General features: G+C 34.1%; 1 protein-coding gene across 4 annotated transcripts in view; it reads right to left on the bottom strand.

Annotated features, from left to right (window-relative positions):
• SLIT2 (slit guidance ligand 2) overlaps positions 1–25,363 on the bottom strand; it is a 387,750-nt gene that overhangs the window by 121,891 nt on the left and 240,496 nt on the right. For 2 of the 4 annotated variants that reach the window (XM_008054352.2, XM_021710554.1), the window contains exons 6-10: positions 19,470–19,541; positions 13,350–13,421; positions 10,343–10,506; positions 9,223–9,234; positions 8,164–8,302 (exon numbers count right to left, since the gene is read on the bottom strand). In XM_008054352.2, the coding sequence (XP_008052543.1) occupies positions 8,164–8,302; positions 9,223–9,234; positions 10,343–10,506; positions 13,350–13,421; positions 19,470–19,541 (459 nt within the window). The remainder of the gene's footprint in view (positions 1–8,163; positions 8,303–9,222; positions 9,235–10,342; positions 10,507–13,349; positions 13,422–19,469; positions 19,542–25,363) is intronic. The other 2 variants (XM_021710555.1, XM_021710556.1) reach the window with 1 other exon arrangement.

Below are 25,363 nucleotides of genomic sequence, written 5' to 3'. Positions count from 1 at the left end.
CATATAGTGTGGACATTTTGGAAACTTGGAAGGGTTGGGGGAGTAGAGACAAGGAATTACTTAATGGGTACAATGCGTATTACAAAGTCCAGACTTCACCACTACCCAATATATCCCTGTAACAAAACTTCACTTGTATCCCTTAAATTTACATAAATAAAAGCTATCTTCTGGTAGTGCAATTTGACTTTGAAATTATCAAGCTACTTTGAAATCATCAAGCTATCAAGTTTGTCTATTGACTATTTCTTTCATACTGTTCCATTTAAAAATGCTATCATTTGCCTTACTTAGATATTGTATCAATATCTTCCAAATAGTACCGACAAATTAATCTACATGTACTATAAACATTTAATCAAACTGTATATTGCAATTATGTTTTAATAGTTGGCATAGTTTGAATAAAATCAACTAGTTACACAGTATGACTGATGTGCTGTTACCTGAGATATTACTAAGTACATGCTAAATAATCAAAAAGTCATGTTTGATTTGATTTCATAAGTGCTTGGTAATTCTATTAAATTGCCAGTATGGAATAAGCTTTCTAAAGACAAGTTGATCAAAGCTATCTTGCATATCTTTACATGTAGAACATCAGGTGACTTTGAAATATGTGGATTGAAAACTGAGTAAGTATTATTTATTAGAATTAAAAATTCAAACTTTTGAGAGGTGCAAATGCAGAAACTGCATGGAGAAATAGTTCATTATACATGACAGCATTCTTTATTACTAGATCAGTTAAGTGTAGTTCAGTGAGTTTACTCAGTAAAGTGAATTTCCTTTACATTTTACCTATTTGAACAGTATGTCTGATAAAAGTGTCATAACTTTTGAGAATCTGCACCACGTCTTTGGAAACATTCAAGCAACTCTCTAAAGACATGGCTTAAGCCTGATAACTTCGTTACCTCCCTTTCTTTTTCCATGATTTGAATATTTCTCTGAATTTCTTCTTTCATCTAAATGAACAGAAAGAACTGTGAGTTTTCCAGCTTCTGAGCCCTGAAAAAGGCAGCCGTGAGTAAAGACAGGAAGACATAAGAGAAAACAAGACATACTAAATTGCTACAACCTGTGTTCCTACTAAGTATTCTCCACGATTTATGAAATTTCTGTATGATGGTTTGAAAAGGCAATGCACCACAGAAAATCTATAACTAGATGGAAGAGAACTAAGTATAGACTTGACAGCAATCCATCACAGTGCATTCAAAATTGTATACCTCAAAATGTGATCTAAGAAATTAATTCTGAGGATTTGATATATAGATAATCAATTTCCTATTAATGATTCTGCTGTCACGAACCAGATCGTGTACAGACTTGCTGAGGCATTGCATCTGTGGGAGAACAAGCAGCAGAGTTCAAAGTTGCGAAGTGCAAGGCAGATTCCAAGACAGCAACAGCTTCCTTCCTTTACACTTAATTTTATCTTTCTTTTTTTTTTTTTTTGAGTTGGAGTCTCACTCTGTCGCCCAGACTGGAGTGCAGTGGTCTCTCCCGGCCGCCGCAGCCTCGACCTGCTGGGCTCCAGAGATCCTTCCACCTCAGCCTTCCATGTAGCTGGAACTACAGGTGCGCGCTACCACACCCGGCTAATTTTTTGATTTATTGTAGAGATGAGGTCTCGCCAAGTTGCCCAGGTGGTTTCGAACCCGCGGGCTCAGGCAATCCACTCACCTCAGCCTCCCAAGGTGTGGGATTACAGGCTGAGCCACCGAGCCCGGCCTTAATTTTATTTTATGTTACATAGTCTCTTCCTCCTTTTCATATATTTTTTTCATTAGCCCATATTGCTTTGCCATCGTGGTCCTTTTTTTTTTTTTTTTTTTTATTAATATGAAGAACCGAAGTTTGGAGACTCTTGGATTGTGTGCCAAAGACCTTCACTTCCTCCTATTCTCAACACTGTCTTCCCCACCCATTCTATGCTAAGTCTTAGGCAGAAATGGTGAGGGAAATAGAAATGGTTCTGCCCTTAGCATGCCTGTTGTCTTAACATGATAGTTTTCCATTATTCAGAATGTCACATTAAACTGTGATAAGTTCTGTGCAGAAAAAAATAATTCAGGGAAATAAGAGAACATTTAACTGAGAATGGGAAAGATGAAATTATAGTACATACAGATAAAAAGTAATACAGAACAGCTCTCAGTTTTGCAAAGAATCCTATATCTTTATATCTTTTCTTCCTTTTTGCTCCTTATAAGGTCACTTCATAGGTAAGTTTCTTAAAATTTCTTTGAGTATCAGCCTCTCTTCATGATTTTTTTTTCAATGTGTCCTTCTATGATATCTCAAGAAGATCAAGATATGTCTATCTCTCTTCTATAGCTTAATTGAGGAAGGAATATAGTCTTGGGAATTAAGTAAATCTTGGATTAAAAATTGTTTAGCTACTTGACAATCAAATCTTTTTCCAAAATTTCTTAACTTTTTGGGCCTCCTTTTTCAACATTGTGATTTAACAATGAAGTTATCAGTCTTGAAGGAATTTAGTTAAATATCTATAAGCATCATTGCAGAGTAAATGTGACTTTTAGAGAAAAATGTCTAAGAGTTATTGGTGAGATGACTGAATTAATTATCTCATAATAGGTACCTATTAGACACTGGGTTGGTCAGCTGAGAATAGAGAAGGCCATTGCAAATCATGTAAAGAGTAAAAACTAGTATGAGGAACAGGGACATTTAATAAATGTTTAGTATTCTATCCCCATTTTGGTCCATATCATTAAATATTCTATTTTTCTAACTTTACTGTTACAGATTTTACACTTAAAAAGTATCAATTTGTCTGCAAGGAGATAATGAACTGTTTCTCTGGTTTTATTTATTAATCTTGGTTTACATAGCTTCATTTTTTCAGAAATAAATATACTATAAATAATTGATTATTTTCAAATTGTCCATTCACCCAATAAATATCTATCAAGTACCTACTATGTGCAAAGATACTAGATTTATTGCTGAGTATTCAGTAGGGATCAGGACAGATCTGGTTCCTGTTGTCATAGAGCTTATATTGTAGTGGGAAAGACAGGTATGAAAAAGCAAACAAACAAATACATATATAATTACAGAATGTAACAATTCGGTGGAGTCAAAATCAGATTCTAACTTAAAATGGACAGGCAGTTCCTGGACTATGGTAAAATCATCAGTGTAATTAGGCATCTTGGAGAAAACCTCCAGCCTTGACCTCGCACATGCCTCTGCATCAATTTTCCTATTTTATTTAATTTGCTGAATTCCCCAACACAATGAGAACTTCAAATGATATGTGTGTGTATAAGCACCCAACATTGCAGATATTAGATAAATGTTAGTCTCTTTCTATCTTTCGTCTCCAAATGACTACAGTTCTGACTTTGAAAGCATATTTTCTTTTTATAGTTTAACAATTAGTTGTTTTGGAAAATACCAGAAGTATGAATTTGTAGTTGGAAACACAAAGCAGAAAAAAAATGAGCCATGATTCTTTACCTAGATTTATAGGCAGTTGATCCCTCCTATATAGCATATACATACTTTTTTGTAATAATTACATTATGAGACTGTTGCAATAATAAAGACGCATCTCAAAGTAGGAAATAAAGTCAACATTATTGAATAAAATACCTGACAATGTGCAATAAAGGAACTCCACTGAAAACTTATGGTAAAATCTAGATTTTAAAAATATGAGTATATTGGAGTAATATGGGGGAGTTTATAATTTTCAGCTGATCATGTATTAAAAAACTTCCATCTATAAAGATAAAAATGATGCTGTATATCTCTTTCACGTTTAATAATCTTATTGATGTTCTTTATTCTTATAAAAGATAAAAGGGTAATAAAAGAAATGAGTTACTAAGCTAGTAAGTTTGCCATTATAATGAAAGACAATGGAAGTATTTTGTTGGGCTTGAAGATCAATATGATTTATTAGTGCATGCTCTACTGATAAAGCTGATAATGTAATAATCAGGGAAGTAAAATTCACCCAGAGTTTCACATGCTTTCATCTCTCTTTATAAATTTAATTTATAGTAGCTTTACCTGATACACCTCCTCAATACAGGCAAACCCAATGAGACGTATCATTTAGTGTAACTTTTATGCCACCTAATACTACCATTATACAAAATCTCAGAGCATACAAAGTAGAAGAAAAGGATTATGACAAAAAAATAAAACATACTTCATACTTCATAAGATAACCATTTTAACTGTCTCATATTGTTTTCAATATGTTATGTTTCCAACCTACTCTTGTCATTTTATCATCCTACAACAACAGCTCTTTGTTTTCCATTCCTATGATATGGATTTAATCAATTTCGTTCCGTGTCCCAAATGATCTTGCTTCTACACATATCTTATTTAGCTCTCACACTTTCATTTCTCTCTAAACTCATTTCATTCTTTATGACTACTTAATAATTCCAAGTTTCTGTATTTTTAAATGAATACAAGTATGTTCTTTACAATAACAACTGTCTTTTTAAAAAAAGTCAGTTCTAGACAAAGTCTTCAAACTATTCCATATCTACTCTACCTGATATTTATCAGTAATACTTTTCTTGATATTCTGAAAAGTGGCTTATTAACCTACCACTCTATAAAAATAGTATCCTCCAAGAACAATATGCTGGTCCAATTCCAAGACGACCTCTCAGACTTCAACTTGGTTAACTCGCGGCAGTATTGCCTCTACAGATCATTTTTCTCAGAAGCCCCTTTCTCCCTCACCTGTCAGAGCACTCTGCTGTGTTCATTTAGGTGTTTCAGTTTCTCTTCTCTTGCCATTTCCACTGGTCAATTGATGGCTTCATGTATCATCTTTGTTATTATTACATTAATTACTACAAAATCTTTGTCCCAAGTTCCTACCTTGCTTGCTCCAAAATTATTAAAGTGTGTGTTATTTTAGTACCTCTAAGAACGCCACTGGTACTTCAGCATTTCGCAAATTGAGCTCACCATCATCTTCCTTCCCGGGTTTGGTCCTTTCCTCAGCCTATACACAGATATAACCACTGCCTCCCCATCACTGACACTTGAAACTTTGATATCATCTTTGGTTTATTTTTCTCCATTACTTTGTCATCTTATCAAATGCAAAATCCTATTAATTCTGCTGCTGCATTATATTTGTTTCCACACCACCATTCCTACTATTACTAACTCCCGCTCTTCTGACATCTCCATCAGGACCAACATAATGGTCTCTAAGAAGCCTCTTGCCTTTCATGCTCTTCTTTTGCCAAATCACTGGCACAAATATATCAGACTAATTATTTTAGAAGATTCAGATTAAAACTCTATCTTTAAATGCGTTCCAAATAAAGTCTACATTCCTTATACTAACAAGGCACTCCACGAATTGGTTCCAACCAATTTTTCCAACTTATTTTTCTATATTATCTCAAGTATGAAATATCAGTCAAGCTGAGCTCCTGTATCGTAGAGTTTTGTACTTTCATTTCTATTGCCTATGCTCACTATGTTATACTAATTCTGAAAACCCTGTTATCCTCTCTGTATTTTCATTTACAACCAATTTATCAAGGTCTACCTTAGGTATATATATTGCTTCCACAGAAAGGCTTCTATAATTGAGGTATCATTTATGGAACAATTACTATGCACTTAAGCACATATGAGTCTACATGTGTCAATTATTTTATGTTAGAATGACAACAACTCTTAGTTTTAGGTGAAGAGACAAGCTCACAGAGATTAAGCAACTTGCCCACAGTCTCACAGGAAGTAAATGGTAGTTAAGGTAATTGGGTTCCAACTAAAACATTCTGAATCTAGTTCACCACTGTACCTTGCCCTCTACTTGGAACCCTCTATAGTACCTTGAACTTGATGTGTTCATCTCTTATTACATTTTTTACTATGTACATCATTTCATAGGTTTCTTTTTTTTTTTTTTTTGAGTTGGGTTCTCAATCTGTCGCCCAGGTTGGAGTGCAGTGGCATACTCACGGTCACCCTAGCGTCGACCTGCTGGTCTCCAGCAATCCTTCCGCCTCAGTCTTCCAAGTAGTTGTAATTACAGGTAAGCACTACCATGTCTGCCTTATTTTTTAATTTATTGTAGAGATGAGGTCTCACCATGTTGCTCAGGCTGGTCTCGAACCCGTGGGCTAAGGCAATCCTCTCAACTTTGCCTTCCAAAGTGCTGGGATTACAGGCTTGAGTCACCATGCCTGGCCCCATTTCATTTGAATGGTCAAATTTGCTAGCCACTTGATGAAAGATCTCTGGAGTATTCATGGTTCCTTAATCTAGCAAGTGATTACTTAACAAATGTTTGTGTGTGGATAGATGAATATCCAATTCCCCTATTAGGAAACTTCCTACATTTGTCCTCTATTTACTTAATCACATTTAATATGTTCTGACTAAGCTTGAAGGTCTTCAGTGATTTGTGGCTTTAAAATTAGATGGAGGTGTCTTTTTTAGGGTCTTATTTTCCATGCACCTTAACATGAACCTGTTATTTTACTTAGGTTCAAATGTACAATCTCTCAGACACAATGCTCACTGCCACCTCTTGCCCTTTGCTGCTGATGTATCTCTTTCAGGCAGACCACCCACCTCTTCCCAAACTGTATCTTTTTTTCTTTCAAGGTTCAGCTAAAAAGTACTTACAAAAGTCTTCTCTAGGTAAAGTAATGCTCCATAAATTAAAATTTTGATGAGAATATTATTATGTGCATACATTATTTGGTGTCTGTGTCAAAAGTCCACAGAGTCTAGAGCTGCTGTCGAGAAGCATGCCTTACACTGCAAAGCGGTAAGCACACTGCTCAGCACATTTGAGACATTTTAGAATAATGGTGGTAAGTCTTAAAAGCTAAGATTGTTCTCATATAGAGTATATTAGAACAGTTACTTTATTATAGCAATTAAATCCATTTCAAAAATTGCACATTTTTAAAAAATAATAATTTTTTGGCTTGCTATGTAGGGCTATCACAAGAAGTTTCTATTATTTCAACAGAAAGCATCCAAAATCATTTATTTATTTTCAATTTAGAGCTATAAAACAATCATAAGATAGGCTAGGAGGTTAAGAGGAGCTTTCATAATTAATAAATACTGATGTAAATATTTTTCCTAGTGCTTACTTCTCAAGATGGTAAAGCATTTTATTTTACAACTTATATGACCTTATTTTATCCACATGATTTCTATTTGGCAAGGACATAGAAATGCATTCAGCAGCTGCATACGAAATAGGTATGCGATACCTTATCATAAGAATTTAACTTTTCATGGAGGGAGTCATGGACTCAAATAGGCCAAAATGCACACTAATTAAAACAGCTTTATATTTGATTTTATAATACTATCCTTTTTAAACTTTACATTGAATCACCAATCAAACAAGATAGTGAAGCTGCATTCTAAAACGTGAGCTTTCAAGAAGGCAGAGCATCATTTAACTATCTTGTTTCTATGGTTTGTTAACCCCAACCATGTCCCTCTTTTTACTTCTACTGCTATAAGCTGGAAATGGACAACAGCAGATCTACAGGCCCAAAAGTTTGAACTAGGAACAAACAATCCTATTTGTCTTATTTTTTGTAAATAGCCTAATAACACCTTCTCAAGGGAGAGAAAGTCCTATTTTTCTTTTCCTTAAAATGCATTCCTTGGCTGGGCTCGGTGGCTCAGCCTGTAATCCCAGCACTTTGGAAGGACGGGGCGAGTGGATTGTCTGAGCTTGTGGGTTCGAGACCAGTCCAACTTGTCGAGACTTCGTCTCTACAATAAATCAAAAATTAGCCGGATGTAGTAGCACATGCCTGTAGTTTCAGCTACTTGGAAGGCTGAGGTGGACTGATAGTAGAGCCCAGCAGGTGGATGCTGGGGCGGTGGTGAGCGTGCTACTGCACTCCAGTCTGACGATGGAGTGAGACTCCAACTCAAGGGGAAAAAACGTATTCTTTTTCATTCTACCTGTGCAAGAAAACTTTGACAAACTACATATTAATTAAACAGAGTAAAGGTCAATATACTCCTGAAAGGAACATTTGTCTAAGCTAACTGACCAAACGCCCCTTTGAGAAACACAAAATCTCCTAAAGAAAATCAAGGTTTGCTTCATTGAGGAGGTCGAGGAATAAGGAGGAATTTCAGGGAACATACATTTCTGTGATGGTCTCGGGCAGATTTGTGGGGATCTCAGTAAGACCTTTCCCACGGCAGTCTACGATATTGTTGCTACAGGTGCAAGCGGCAGGGCAGTGCAGAACGCTGCAAGAAGGAGCCATAAAAGACTGGTGACCTAAAAAAAAGAAATAAGCCATAATTATATTTTTCCTCCTCAGTTTCATAATCGTGAAACATGCAGACTTAGCTTGAGTAACAAAGCAATTGACAGAAATAAATTTCTTTAAATACCTGATCATAAAACGGTTCTATAGTCTCAAAATATATTTTAGGAGGCATGCATTTATATTTTCAGGTCAATAAAGCAAATGGGATGAAGTAAATGAGATTTTAAAAATTGATCATAAAAGTGGTAATTTTTAAAACTTGAAAAAATTAGAGAAAAGCTAAATTCAGTTTCAAAATCAGAGTTCTATTCAAAATTCTTCTAACTCCCAAAATAAGCATCAATCTCAGACTAACCTATATTCATTTCTAGTAAGCTTAAAGAGAGCTTGTTCTTTATCAAATTTATGTGGCTTAATTAACTTTGTCTAAAGAAAAGAGAGGAAAACAGAAAGACTTTCATCTTGGTAAAAGATAATTGCTGCTCAAATCCAATAATTATGTTCCCCAAAACGTGGAGGAAAATTAGATAATCCTAAATTTGATGTCTGAATAGATTCAAAATTACCACTTTTTTGAAATTATTATAACAATTTGTACCATGGCACTCTGTAATTGCTAATCTATATGATTCTTTTTGAGGGTTCACATGATTTAAAATTTTAGCATCAGTAGTTACTTCAGCAATGCATTTTTACTACTCAATATTTGGAAACCACACCATTTTAAAGGGCTGTGCCAAATAAGCATCTACAAATGTATGGTCTCTGGAGGTCAGCAGGGACTGTCCTCTAGAACCTGCTGGGGAAGGGCCCAAATGATGGTGATGTGCTCAGAAGGGCCTGTTGGCTAGTTGCTAACCTTATCCCTCTAAACAAGCTCTCAAATTTTACAAAACATCCTCAGTCTAAACAAGAAAGGTGAACTTGCCTTCTTCCTCATCTAGAAAACAGGAAGGAAAAAGTGAAGAGAAAAAAGTGGTTAGTAACAAATTGTTAGTCATTTCATTATTTACTTTTCAAAAATAGCAATCAGACATATTTGAGAACATTCCAGATATTATAAGAAATTTTTGTTTAGGCGATAAAATGTATGGGAAAATACACAAAAGGATATAAAGGATAACAATAAAATGGAATCAAATCCTAGCAACCCCTCCCCACCCTTCCTTTAAAACCAACTATTTATGATGCATTATATATATGTTTTAAAATTGTTTTATTGTTTTGTGAACAGATTCTGCCCAATATTTATAAAATAGATATCTATATATAATGGATATGTATATATAATATGTATTTTATATTATGTGCAAAGCATTCATAGGGACTCAAATTACACAAGTTGAGATCTACGTAAACTTTGGCAAGATTATTCTTTTTCACAGCATTTTAATCTATAATATGGAAATAATATTGCATTTCTCATACAGTTGTTTTGAGGGAAGTGAAATAAGGTAAATTTATGTGAAATATTTAGATTGGTGTTTAAGCATACAGAAAAATTCAGTAAATGATAGCTATTGATATTACACATAGCCCATGTCTTACTTTTGTTTTCAAATTTTTATTGCTACAGCTGGTCATTCATTATTTGTTTTAACTAGAATTGAACCATTAGTATATATGTATACAAGAAAAGTGTTTTGTTACTTTGCAGCTATGGTTGAATAGCTCTTTGAATTTCACAGCAAGGATCCCAGATTAGCTAATCATTGTTTAATTGTTAACATAAAAGTAGCTATAATTTGCTACTTAAAGGAAAAATAATGAGTCACAAGTGGAAGCATAATATGGGAATTTCCTATATTTTCCCAGAGGTGAAAACTGAATATAATCTTTAGTCAGAATTTGCATAAAGTAATCAGTAATTGCCAGTCAATGTACCAATATTGTTATCACTTAAAAGATGATTTCCATAGAGCGATTAGTGCCTACACAGTTGTACATATTAGTGAGCAACACCGAAAACTTTGAAGCATGTCCTCTTCCCATTCTGCTACACAATAGCATATGATAAGACAAGAGCACAACCCTTCTTTCTCCCTTACCACTGCAGACAAATTCTCGTTTTTGAACCTCAGCTACATTATGGCCTCTCAGGTGGGATGGACCCATACACTGAGTGTACAGGCCAACCCGAGGCCTTTGGCGAAGCCAGTCGGAGAGCCAGGCCAGGTGGCAGTCACAGTGGAGGTTGTTTGAATGCAGTCGACTAAATGTGCAGAAAGAAGTTTGAAGCAAGAAAACAGAAAACAGTTATTTCAAAACTTGAAAAAATCATTAATAATAATCTATGCTGATATGTAACATAGAAATAAAGCTTAGCAAATTCCAATATAGTAATTTTTAAAAATAACACTGTGGCTTATCACCACAGATCGAAGTCCCTTTTCTTTTACTCTGAGCTTAGCAAATATAGCAAATAAATACAAACAACATTAAAATTATTTTGCCTTTGTTCATGTAAAAGAGCAGAGAGAGATAAAATAAGTCCAAGGAAAATTACTCCACAGTTCCAACATACTGAGTGCTGATGGGGATGGGGTGGGAAAGTGGGAGGGCAGGGGAAAGGCGCAAGTTAATGAAAGTTGAGACTCCCAGTTTAAAATATCAGTAAGTCGTGCCATTATTAGTCTCTATAGAAACTGCTTGCAAATCTTTTTTAGCAAGTCATTTTCATTTTTTGCTGAACAAGACGGAATAATAATTCAACATGAAACACTTTTTTTCATATCCCTATTCTGATTTCCTCCTTTTGTTGTTTAATCACAGAAAAGGGATTAACTGCTTTACTCTTGGAGACCTATCCTCACAGAGCAGGGACTGAAATTAAAAGGCACAAATGGCCAGCAATGAAGGAATTAAGTGAGTCCCCTCTATGTTGGCAGGATTCGTACAAGACCATGGATTGCTTCCAAGTGGCAAATAGCACTTCTCCATTAATAAAATATCAGGCAAATGTATCCATTAAATTAGGTAAATGACTTCAAACTGGCTTTTATGTTTTTTCAAATAAAGAAAAAAGAACATCCAAAGCTATAAATCAAAGTACCATTCCCAGAACCATCTACAACACAATAATACCATTTTAGTCCTTTTAAGCTGATGTGCTCAATTCTAATCCAATAACAGTAATGGATATTAAAACATGGAACTCAGTCCAGAAAGATAACTGGACTATAAAAATGGAATCTTTAAGTAGCAATGATGCTATAGAATAATGAGCCAACCAAAGCAAAGTAATTTAAAGTTAGATGACTGACTGTTTTACATTCTCCTTGAGGCTGTAGCTCAACAAGAGATATTCTGCGTCCAAACTAGAAGTCATGACACAGAACAAAAAGCTGCATTTTGGCAAACATCAGTGACCTCTGGCTCAGTTTGCTTGGAAATTGGAGTGCCATTCTTTGGAATTACCAAAGGCACATTCTACATCCTTGTTCAAGAACTATTTCCATCCAAACCAAGCACATAGCAAAAATTCTAATTATGTTAGCACATATTTGAAATGAGATAAAACCCAAAAAGACTAAACAAAATCTGAACAGTAAGACAAACGAATGGTTTTCTTAAAAAAAAATAGGAAAACTACCAAAAATTCAGATGATGAATTCCTTTACAGTTTCAGTGGTTTTCTTTTTACAAGGATTGAAAGCTTGATCAATTTCCTAAAAAAAAAAAAAAAAATACCTAAAGTCTATGGGAAACTATAGTTTGAGTGAACAGGACTGTTAATTCAGTCAGATCAGTCTCAATCTGACAGTTCCAGAAACATATCATTTAGTTATGTCTGTATACGTGTAGAATTTCTCTATTCTGCTAAATCATATTATGAGGGAATTTTAATGATGTGTGTGATAACACAGAGTTGGATGTCAGTGAAGAATAAATGATATTAAAATTATTATTGCAAGCCGGGCTCAGTGGCTCAGCCTGTAATCCCGCGCATTTGGGAGGCTGAGGTGAGTGGATTGCCTGAGCCCGCGGGTTCGAGACCCGCCTGGGCAGCGAGACCTCATCTCTACAATAAAATCAAAAAATCAGCCGGGCATGGTAGCACATGCCTGTAATTCCAGCTACTTGGAAAGCTGAGGCGGAAGGATCGCTGGAGCCCAGCAGGCGAGGCTGTGGTGACCGAGAGTGGCCACTGCACTCCAGTCTGGGCGACAGAGTGAGACTCCAACTCAAAAAAAAAAAAATTGTTATTGCATAATTCACTAAAAAGATGGGAATTAAATAGACTTTTATTTAAAAATATATTTTCCAGTTATGTTAATAGAAAATGAGAAATATTTTAAAAATCCCATCGACATATATTTACTTTATTTAAAAACACTTTCTTTGGTCAAGAAATCCAATGCTTTGGATTTGTTTCCAACCAAGTCCCATATGTTGTATTTATTTTTTATGTCAAGGTGATTCAGAAACTCAGTTCAAGTGAAATTTATCTCTGAAAATGCTATTACTATATACCCTCACTCTGGGTTTTAAGGGTTACTTTAAAAAATAAGAGAGAGAAAACGAAAGCTGTAGCCAACACTTTATTGTAAAATTATTTTTATTCACCAAAAATATATTAATGTCCATCTGTAACCCCCAAAAAGATATTTCAAAAATAAATGCTGACATAATCTTAATTACAGAAGCCCTAGAAGGTGATGCTATAATTTCACGTTGTAAAGAATGTTGGAAAACCAGTTTAGCTTTATTAGGTCTGCTTGCAGTATAGTAATAAAATCATAAAGATTTCCCATTTATCATTTCTGACAGCCAATCAAGGAGTCTTCCATTTCTTAATGAAATGTGACCTCCACAATAGCTCAAAGTAAATGTTTTTTTTACTCTAAACTTCCCATAATGCATATCATTTTAAAGAAAGCCTTCAAGTTCCCAGAATAATAGTTCATTTTCTCAAATATCATATCTATAATTGTCCAAAGTTATAGTCTCCTGTCTACCTCATAAATTAGGAGTCTTCTTTGCTTTCTGAAACAAATTCTTAAGAGGAAGTTTTAATTGATTAATTTGACCTTTACTTATATTATGACTACTTACAAAGTCCTAAGTTTAGGCATATGGTTGAAACTTGCCACAGAAAGTCTAGTAATGTTGTTATTGTTGAGAGTGCTGTAGAATAAAAAGAAAAGTTAGAAGTTTTAGATATAGAAACATATGACAATTTTATATCTTAACATAAAGAAAACATCTTTTGACTATGCTTATGCAAGAAAACTATCTGGTAGAGAAGGCATAGGGATGCATTATTTTATAGACAAGTTGATACATATATTTCACATTTTAATATATTGTCATGCATTGAGTTTTACTCAACATTTATTGTAAATGTATGGTTTTACCCTTAGCATCTTTTACTATTTACATGTTACTTTATACACCTTGTACTTGCATGTCTGTTCATAATATTGGTTAAGAGATAAACACAGGACAGTCACAGTTGGAAATTTTGCACAACTACATTTCCTTAGGAGGTATTATGTGTAATTTGTGTATGAGTAGATGAACATATTTGAATTCTCTAGGTGAAATCTCATAGCAACAGTACAGAATCATTCTTGTCAGGCCTTGGAACAGAGTTTTGCTAATTATTCCTTACTGTAGACGTCAGTCACTGTTGAAAGTTGAGTAGACAGACACACATCTATATTTGGTACTTGCATCAGGTTGGGATGAAGTGACATGCTGTGGTACTATATTAAAAGATTAATCTGTTCTAACAGTTTTTAGTTGCTACCACAAACACTAGCCTTTTCCTTTTTCTATCTTTTTTTTTAAGTGCTATGTGGCAGCAATCATGGTTCCTTGAGGTACAGCCAGGAAGATGGTTGGTCAAGTAGACAATTGTGTTGAAAATAATTATCCTCCTTGCTTGGTTAAAATATTTTCTACTTTTTCCTAATGCAGGATTGTTAGTTTTATTATTATTAATAATAATTATTATTTCTACTACTACTACTCATTCATTCATCAAATATTTCCTGAATGGTTTCTATTTTATGGCAACATGGAATATTATAAAAGCAAATCATGCCAAGTGCAGTGGCTCAAGTCTAATCCTAGCACTTTGGGAGGCCGCGGTGAGGGGATTGCCTGAGTCCACAGGTTCGAGATCAGGCTGGGTGACTTGGCAAGACCTCATCTCTACAATAAATCAGAAAATTAGCTGGGCGTGGTAACACACGCCTGTAGTTCCAGTTACTTGGAAGGCTGAGGTGGAAGGATCACCTGAGCCGAGCAGGTTGACTTTGAGGTGGTTGAGAACATGCCACTGCACTCCACCCTGGGCGATGGAGTGAGACTCCAACTAAAAAAAAAACAAAACAACAAAAAACCCCAAACAGTTAATCAGGCATAAGTCCTGTCCTAAAATAGCATACAGTCCAGCTGGGGAGAAGAATTAGACAAATTTCAGAAACTTAGATTAAGATGTGAGGGTTTTTTCTTTTTTTTTTTTTCCTCTTTAGAGAAATCCAGTTATGATAAGAAAGTGGTAGAAGTTATTGCAGGTGTGTGTGAGTAAAGTGTGGAAATAGAAAGTGATTCTAAGATGGGGAAGAAACTGAAGATACAGTGGGGTGATGACTAAATAGAACAAGTTTCTAAAGAGGCAGGAAAGATAGGATCAACAATCCAGGTGAATTAAGTTTGAAACTGGTGAGCAGTTTGAATTAGGGGTTGCAAATCACTTGCCCATACAGGCTAGGCAGGGAACAAAAATGAGAAAAACAGACCATGTAGCAAAGAAATTACAACAGGCAAAAGAGGTAGAAAAAAGTAGAAAGACAGTGGGGACAGTGAGAATTTTGGTAAGTTAGTGATGATATTCTTCATTGTAGCTCTTCATGTTTTGATCTGCTATAATGGAAGGCTGCCAAACAATCTGATTTTTCCAAGGGAAGCCAGAAATGGAAATTTTTAAATCAATCCTACTAATGTTTAAATACTGGCAAGTAATTCGAATAGTTCAGAGAAACTGTGGACCAATTGCATTTGGACTAAATGAAATACATTTGTGAGGCCTCTTTAGGCCAGCTGGTGGCTGCGATTATCAATGGTGGCTTATGGGGTAGTCAGGGGTTGAAGAATTGACTAAAACCTCTCGGTAAAGTAAGGCACGTCAGCTACAGACCTAGAATACGCATTGACTCTCTTTACTATCCAGTTCTGAAATGCATTTAATTATGTAAGAACTAATCAAGCGATCTGAATTAAGTCACATAGAAAACAGAAACTACTTTAGGGAGGACCTATGGGTTAGTTGACTCATGTTATCTAAAAGCATCTAGCATTTTCCTGTGCTCAAGTGAAATGAGATGTATTTTTCAAATGCCATTAAAATATATCCTGATGTTTGAACTAAAAGGTTTCACTTCTCAAAGGGATTTGCTTGCAAATGACCCCTTCTTCCACTCTCAAAATTTATGCTGACTTAATATGGCTAAAATTTTTACAGTATCTAGCATTCTGAAATATGACTTTGGGAATAAATTGTTTTAAGTAATTCACACACAGTATACATGCATTAATTTTGAACTATAGTGTCTTATATTTCCATGCAAAGAAGAGTTTTCGGTTAATGTTGAAGCCTGTATCTATCAATTTGAAGTTTTCTCAAAATGTTAGTTCACATAATGTAACTGAAGAAATAAATTATCTCACTATTTTATTCAGTACTGATGCTGGCAATGCAGTACTGATACTGATACCAACTGGTTGTAAAATATGTGGAACCAACAAAATTAAGTTATTTTAAAAGTTAGTCATAAATTATTAGTGCAAAGTATGATCACCTGTATCTATTAAAGTTATAATCACTTTTGATTTTGAAATAATACAGACTTATGTATTGTATTTATTTATTTGTGAACACTTTGTCCTATGTATAAGGCTATTTCTATGCTCAGCTTTAAGATTTTGTCTTAATATGTACTGTAATACAAAAGACATCTTCATGTATAAATACAAAATATGTGCTTTTATAATCATGGAGCAACTTTTATGCTTATATCTTGATTTAGTTTTTCTTATTACTTAGTACAAAACATAAGGCTTGACAGTGAGTCTGGTATTTAATGGCTATGAATCATTAAGATTTAATTCAATTAAATTATGCCCATTCTGTGGAAAATGAAAAATATATAAAAGTAGTAACTCAAAGGCTATATTTCATTTCTGCGTCTAGCATCCAGAAAAAAAAAAAAGGAAAACGTTGATCTAGATTTAGTTCCAATGTTATTTCTGAGATGGTATCTAAATATTAAGAAAATAAGCAACTAATTATAAATCCTACTAGTAAGGATTTCACAATAAACCAGTTCACCATGCACATACAAGTAATAAATTAACTCCAAGCTTTCATCTCTCTTGACTTTCACTTGACTTCTTGGACTTTATTCACTCTTTCTACCTTCGTAAATATCCGAATCTAACACGTTTTCATCAATGACCCATGATTATCTCATCTCTCCTGTTTGGCGTTAGTAGAGTCACACATTTACAAATTGTTCATTGAATTTAAGTTTGTAAAAAAATCTAAAACCCCAGGAATCTGAAATTTAAGGCGGTCAGTAAATATTCCCTCATTATTGTCACATAATGAGACATACTCTAAAGAGTCACGAATGATAAAAATAAGCAAAACCACTAACCTTCTTTCTTGAGTCCTTCTTAGTGTCAATTCAATTAAGAATAAGCTCTTGGTCAAATGTTTATAATCGGCAATTTTGACGTATTTGATAAGAAATCTGCATTTAATAAACCCTAGTCTTTTTAGTGTTTTATCCAATTTTGCCTAAAACTGTTTGTTTTATCAATTAATTTTTCTGGTGGCAGTTTAAAGTAAGAAGATGTTTTGAAAAATAACATATACTAAAATAATCTCTGGCCAACTTTATAAAATTTTAATATAAGATATTTAAATATTTAAAAAAGAAATCACAACTTCTTGTATCCTGTGCTATTTTAAAATATTTTCTTCAACAAACAAGCTCTGGCCCATATATATTTCTTTGAGATGTACATATTGAGGTCCACAAAAGAGTTCTCAACAGTTTAGACTTTTATTTTAATTCCATGAACTATGAAATGTTTATCAAGCAAATTCACAGAAACTGAAAACAGATTGATGGTTTCCAGGGACTGAGGGAGGGAAGAATGGGGAATAACTGCTTTCTTTGAGGGTTGATAAAGACGTTTTAGAGATGGAAGTAGGCGATGGTTGCACAACATTATGAATATACTAAATGCCAGTGAATGGCTCACTTTAAAATGGTTGATTTTATGTGAATTTGTCCTCAATGAAAAAGAATGAATAAACCAGACAAGCCACCCCCAAAAATGTATATCGCTCTCTGGTGTGTTTCATCATTCTTGCTACAGTCACTTTTTAGATATTTTGCTATCATGACACGCAAAATGTGAGGCGATGATTGTGTTTTCACAAACTTGCGGCTTCTAAAAAAATACCAGTTTATCGCAATTAAACAAATGCATAGTTACTGTATTAGGGTAAAAGGTTTCATTGTGTAGCATAGTGCTTACTTCTCACCCCTTCATATAAAATACACTTAACAGGTGGTCAATACACTTATGTATATATTTGCACATATAGATTAAATAAATAAGCTGAGTAATATCAAATACAAATTTAAGTGTTTTTTTTACTTGATCGAAAAATTTCATAAAATGATTGGTATCGTTCATATTTCTAGTTAGGAGCACTGACTTAGTCATAGATTTTTGGCTTGATCAGCTGCACTCAATTAAATAACTCTTGTGGTGGTCTCTTTCTATACAAAGTTTAGTGACATGACACAGAAATTCTATTCATTTATTCAGAATTAAAACAATTAAAAGCCAACTGTATAAAAAGCATTGCAAAAATAAGCCATTTAGTTGAAAGATTAAGCCTTTTTCAAAATGTTATTCTGTTCTTAGAATTCAATTCATAAAGCATACATTTTTTGTTGTTGTTTGTGGGAGAATTGGATGATTTCTGGAAAACTTCAACCCTCTCACATTTAATTCAAATTTGGATTCCTGACTAAGTTGTGCTAAGGATAAAATAAAGCATAGAAGAATATTTTAACTTGAGGAGGAATTGTACATATATTTAAGAAACTAGAAATGTACCTTTGATTCTAAACTTTTTTAAAAAGTTGGAAATGTGAATCTTTGGCTTCAAAAAAAATTCCAGAATAAAGTAGTGGAAGAAAGTGTGTTAGTAACAATAGTTTTTATTAAAATTATTAACTAGAGTTTGTATGAAAATCAGTAGCAGGTCAGTGCCAACGGAAGGAGGGCGAGGGGTACATGACACCAATGGGGTTCCTCACCCTAACCAGGAGAAGTGAGGACCAATGGGAGGCCCCAACTTCACCTGTACATTGGCCACTTATATATCAAATCCTGAATTGTATCCCATATCTTTAAAATAAAATAATAATAAAACAATAATTCAGAAATTGTAAAAAAATTTTTTCATCAAAAATATTTTTATTAAAATTATTTCAGTAAGTCAAAAGTCAATCAATATTACCTAGTTGCAATTAACCAATTTTGTCAATCACATCTACTCAGCAAGGAGAGAGAGTATGCCAGTTTTAATTCAAGTGTGTATGTCGTGCATTACAAGTCAGTAGTGATGACCTTAAAATGGACCTAATGGGTGACTTATTAAAATCAGGAGAAAGCTTTCAAAATAACCTCACAAAAATGTTAGGTTGCCTGGTTAAAAACTGCATTTTTAAATGAGAAAACACGTTTCTATTGCCTAGCAACTAGAAAATATACCAACATATCAGTTACTAAGAAGCTTATGTTTTGATGTTTTTGTTCCTACAAAGTTGATTTTATCTGATTATTTCACAATTCTGAGAATCCACACAAATCCAGTGAATTCTATGAAACTATTTTTTTTACAATGAGTATACTGGCATGCCCTTAAATAGACAATTTTACCTAAACTCACAGATGTGGTACACAAGATTTTACACACACACATTTTAACTCTTCTCTGTATTAACCATGAGTCATTTAAGTAAGGTACCCTTAAGAGACCATTGACACAAGGTTTGCAGCAAGCAGATAAACCGCCACATTAGTCCCTTCCAGATACAAAGCCCCCATTAAAAAGGTAAGAGAAACAGCAGTACTTACAGGACTTCCAGGTCCCGGAGAGCCCTAAATGCCCCATCTTCGATACAGCTGATCTGGTTGTAATCCAGTTGCCTGTTAAATAGATTAGAAGAATCTATGTAGAAGGGATAGCTGCGGTAGGTGATGGGAAGTTTCCTGAAGGGTCTGTGACACACCGACCACACTCACTGAAAGGCTCTCACCAACACACTCATCTGCTTATGGATGTCATAAGCCATTCTGGCCTCTATGCCGCCACTGAAATCTTTTTGTTCTGAACTGTCTGTGCAAATAGCAGCCCTTGGAAAGCTCCAGTAAATAATAACTGCACCTTATATTAAATGCCATAGGAATGCAATTTCATTACATCAAGAAAAGCTATCCATTAAGAGCTTTCAGCGTCATCTTGCTGAAACAATTTCATTAAGGTAAAGGACTGTAAATCACTTAATGTCACATGCACCCCCTCAGTGACCTAACAGAATCCATTTATCAGAGAAGCCCAGCTGCATGTTAATTTCACTATCCTTGGCATGAAAGAACAAGACTACTTTTAGGTTTCCTTCTTTTAAAAGCAGTTTTCCTTCGAGAACTCCGAATTGAAAAGAGAATGATGTCTTATGTATCTCCCTGCTATTCCCAACCAGAAACACACTTTAGAAAGCTAGCAGTTGTTCTATATTAAGTGTCACTATTCTCATAATTTACATTCCTTATCATTACATGCAAATTTTCTGCACTGTAAATACAGCATACTTTTAGGTTAAGAAACTTCCAGAATTATACCACTCTCTAGAAAATACATTTTTAAGTAATCAAAATTAATTAATAATTTGCTTTTCTTACAGGTGCAAATTTCAGCCCAAAAGATTAAGAAGCATATACTACAGTCACATTGTTAAAATACTACATGTATCTATGGTAAAAAGTTTAAAAGCTGTATCAGCTAATTCTAAGTAATACATAATTCAAACAAAATCTTCTCCAGTAGCTTAAGTATTCATTTGTTAAAATTAATAAGTTAAAAAAAAAAGCAAGAGAAAGATGCTCTAAACTTGGTTAAGTTTGCTTTTTCCTGCTGCCTGTTTTTGGAATTAAAATGTCCGTATTCATATTAAGCTTCCTATTTGGTTGAAATGAACAGTTAAATATTAAATTCTATCTGTACCATCCTCTTTTTTTTCAAGTAAGCAGCTGTTGTTTAAATACAGTAGTTTGATGCTTCGAGATGTTATTTTTTTCAGTTAGAAAAATATTTTAATGTTTCCTTTGACATAGATACTCCATGAAATAAATGAGTTTTTAGCTCTTCGTACACTAGTAGATGAATGCAGGTGTACAGGAGCAAGATTATGATCATATTACAAAGGAATCTTGTCCTTGTTTTAAGTTCATAATTCACTGAAAGGGCTAATTGGTATTTGAGATCTGTTCTTAAAAAATGTTTCAACATTCCCATAAAATAGGTGTTTCTCTTGCAAGACTACTGAATAAAGGTGCAATGATTTAATCCAGAGACTTTCAAAGGGGCCTCTTCAAATTCTTCACTTTAGAAATTATGTAAACTGAGACTGTCTCATGAAATATACATCTCATTTTGAAGAAGGTCTCTAGGGGACACAATCATACACTAACTTACCTTGATGTCATGTAAATGGTACAATCTAGGATATGTAATATTTTTTAAAGTGCACCCCAAAGATGATACAACATTATTGTTTTTTTAAGCCTAGGCTTCCTCCAAATCATAGCAAACACTCATGTTACTGTAACAGCCTAAAGCATTTCTACTTATTAGGAAGTAATGCAGAAGTATAAGTTATTTTCAGAGAAGACATTTAAAGCCTCATGATGTAACATGGCTGCTGTTCTTGAACATTTTGATTTTTACAGATTAAATTCTTTTAACAATTAAGTTAATAGCCTTTTTATTTTAAAGTGCTAAATATATATCTACACTACTATTCTCTAACCTCTTGAACAATTTATCAAAGCCATTTAAATTAGTACAATGGCATGAAGTGTTACCCCTGACACACTACAAAAGAGAAATTGTTTCCAGACAAATTGGCAAAATCTTTTAATGCTATCAAATTTGCCTAATGCAGTCTCCAGGTTCATCTGTAAAAGGGTGAGCTCTATGTTTGCCCATATCTTATTATCCTTAGCTGTCAATGTATAAATCAGTGCTGACACAGCTTCTTCTAAATCATGCATACAATACACAAAAGGGAAGCTCTAGCATGCCAGAAAGCACTCAAGCAAATCTTGTCCTACAAGAACTGAAAGGCAGATTACTTTCCTTATGATAGGCGAAGTTGAGATGCAGCTGAAACTTTGGAAATTTCACCCCTCTTTAACGTTGCTCATACTTACATCCTTTGTCATATTCTTAACAGAAATCTAAGCTCTTATTGATGCTAAAACATTAAGAGTATTTGGTTTTCGTAGGACTGAACTTTTCTTTAAAAGTCTTCTGAATGCCATCATATCTCAGTTCACGTATTTTCTGAGCACGAAGGTATTTCATGAAGACGTTACTCATATGAAAGGATAATCCAAATCAAACAAGTGATTTTTCATCGATTTGTCAACTTTGTGATATTCAAAGGAATGTTTATGGGAAGCATTGTATCTGCATGACTGCTCATGAGAAAGTCTCCCTATATCGACCCCCGTTTATCTGCATACCAAGATAAACAGTGTCAAAACTATGCAAAAGCATACTTTATTTCAGGGTTTTTGAACTATTTTGCTGCACCTTGTTTCTCTCACCCTGATCACTCCCTCCTCTGCTATTTTTCAAGTCCTGCATACTTTTGCTTTCTGTAAACAGAAAAGAGACTATTCTCAATCATGTATTGAGTGACAGGATGACCTTCTTTAGATGCAATTTGCAACCATGTTATAAAATTATTCAGAATTAGGGAAATAACAAGATTTTTTTTTCACTTCTAAAAAAAATAATGTTCCAACTATTCAGAGAATTAGATACAATAGGGACAGCCTTAGGGTGATTTTCTGGCACTGAAGGCTACTTCCCAGTGAGAAAGCAAGCTAGGGCTTTTCTTATTTCCTGGGGAGAAAAAAACGGTACAGTGTCATAAGCAGTTTCTTCCAGACCTACAGCTGACCTAATCTAGCACAGACTTTTATATTCTCCTCCCTCACTTCCCAATTCCAATCTTCCCTTTGGCTTTTGATCAAATTCCAAATTTTCTCTCCATCTCATTCTTCATTGTCTTACTAGGTAAGTTTGTGTTTCGAAGAACTACTTTAATCTCATGTAAATGACAAGGTTAAAAAGAATAATCATGATCTCTCTCAGAATTAATATTCTATGATTCTCTTTTTGGTAACAGGAAGGGTACCTTCTGATGCCCTGAAATAACTCTAGACTGTCTGTTTTGATTTTTCCTAGCACTAAAACATTTAGTCTTAGGCAATGCAGTGTATCGATGGAGTCCATACATTAAAGGGATATCACATCGTGCCTCACACACATAACATTTCTGAAGCTGGTCTTATTTTCTCTAACACTAAAAATCTTTCTTAGTTTTATACTTTGATTTATTCTAGGTATGAGAGATGATATACACAGTTGCTAAATACTAGCTTTAAAAATAGGTATATTAAATGACAAAAAGGTAAACATTTACTTACTTGGCATCTTGAAAAATTGAGATATTTAATTCTGTCATTTAAGTTTTCTTAAGGGATTTCCTGTATTCTTTTTTTTTTAAATTTGGATACTGTACTGTGTTTGAATTACACACATGCACTTAGATAATAACAAATATAAACTGCATTAAATTCAGTTGGTGTGTCCCTACTAATAGCAAATTTATATTTCACTGTGGCATCCAAGTAAAAGTTTTTTTACTAAAATATTTTTTAACTATTAAACATTATGAAACATAAAAATCTTAAAATAATTTCTAAACCAGTCAAGATCTCCCAATTTGTCTACAATATTATTATGATTATGCTCTAATTTTATGCTTTGTTTTGTTTTAGGTGTTAGAAATAGTTGACTTCATGTTCATATCACTATTGTAAGATAGAAAACTTTAAAGTTTTAGTTGACTTAAGACAAAAGTGTTTAGAATCAATATAAAAGGATGACAACATTTCACTATTGCAATGAAACCTCATAAAAACATCCAAATTATATGAAAGAAAAAGAATAAAAAGCTATTAATTATATGGGCATAGTCTTTTCTATTTCTTCTCATATGTGTATAAAGTTCAAGACAATGTAAGTGCCTAAATATGCAAATCATATGACATAGTAACTTTTAAGGCGTAGCCCAAGATTTAAATTATAACATACCCAGAACATAATAATAAAAATTGATCCATATAAATGAACATCCTTGACAGAATTTCAGTAACCACATCATTTACCTCTGTATAAAAGCAAATCAGCATTAACCTAGGAATTGGTGAAGAAATCAACTGAGGTGAGGACTATTCTGAGGGACACAAAATAACCTTTATTATATGATAATTTAACCCTTTTGCACTTTCAGGCAACACATTTGTTTTTATCATAGGAATAAAGAATCCTGTTTTTACTGAGTAGTCTGTGGTATAAAATTTTATGCATTTGTAAATTTATGGGAAATAAGCAAAAGGTAACTGCAGTAGAGACTGAGGGAAATCTCTTTTTAAGTATATGGAGGGAAAAATAACTAAGTTGACACTCAAATCCTGGTAATTCTAATTAAACTAATCAAAGGTGGTAGCAATTAGTGACTAACACTTAATGAATGCATAGCATGTGGCATGGCCTGTACATACATCATCTCATTTTCCTCATAATAACTGAGAAGGTTAGTAGTGGCATTACCCTAATTTGAGAGATGACAAAACAAGACTCACAGAAGTTCAATAATTTATAACAAATAAATTTGCTAGATAGCAAATATCCTGTTAAGTTGTGGTTGGAATTGATATCTATGTATTGCCATAGCTCCCAGTCAGTACACAGTGGCTCAGGAAACAAACTCAGGAAATTTTTGTTCTTTAAATAGGGGTTTCACTAAATCTCTGATGGCCATGTTTCAAGTAAGAAACCAAAAGATGAAAAGCACTATAGTCTTTCCAAAAAAAAAGTGATAACACGAGGCTGAAGTAGTCATGAATAAAGAAGGAAAAACAAACCAGATCCTTAAAAAATTAGGTAGAAACTAGTTAGATAAAGAAAAACGTGAGTATTCCCTATGGAAATAGGATCTCTATCAAATGAATGTTGTGAACAGGGATACTACAATGCTCACAGTGACTGTTCACAAGAGAGAGACCATTCTGACTTGAGTAAAAGAGATTGTGTGCTGATTCAGTGTTAGAGAGGGCTGAAACACTAGGTCAAAGTTAGAATGTTAGGACTAGTCAGAATGTCTAAAGGGGCTGTATGTTATAGCAGTTAATAATAATCACTGCTCTTTCCGAGAAGAATCTATCTTCCCATAGATACCTCAGAACTAGTATAACATTCTGTTGCATTCCCAGGGCTTTGCCATAGTGCCTACAACAAAGAGGTGTGTGTGTGTGTGTGTGTGTGTGTGTGTGTGTGTGTGTGTGTGTTTAATAAACTGCATGAGTTTGAAACAATTAGTGATGGGATGAAAAAATCCTTTGTAAAAAATCTAGCACCTCTGTCAAAATTATCTAGCGAGAATATAAAGTGGTGGTCAAAATTCAATTAGCAGGTTGTTGTAATAGTTTAGAGATAGCAGCGTGTTCTGTTCAGTGTTAAAGAAGCAAAAGTCTAAAGGTCTGCTCTCTCCCATAGGAAAATGTGGCGACCACAGTAAGATCATGACAATTCATATAAGTATGTGAATTGGATTCTTGGTTACTCAATCAGATTTTCTTGTGTTTTCTGGTTTTATTTTGTTTTGCTTTAGAAA

The sequence above is a fragment of the Carlito syrichta genome, unplaced genomic scaffold (assembly GCF_000164805.1).
Source record: "Carlito syrichta isolate Samal-C Ts95f unplaced genomic scaffold, Tarsius_syrichta-2.0.1 Scaffold289796, whole genome shotgun sequence".
Lineage (NCBI taxonomy): Eukaryota > Metazoa > Chordata > Mammalia > Primates > Tarsiidae > Carlito > Carlito syrichta.
The sequence above is the reverse complement of the archived record's forward strand: the minus strand, read 5'-3'. Positions and strand labels throughout refer to the sequence as shown.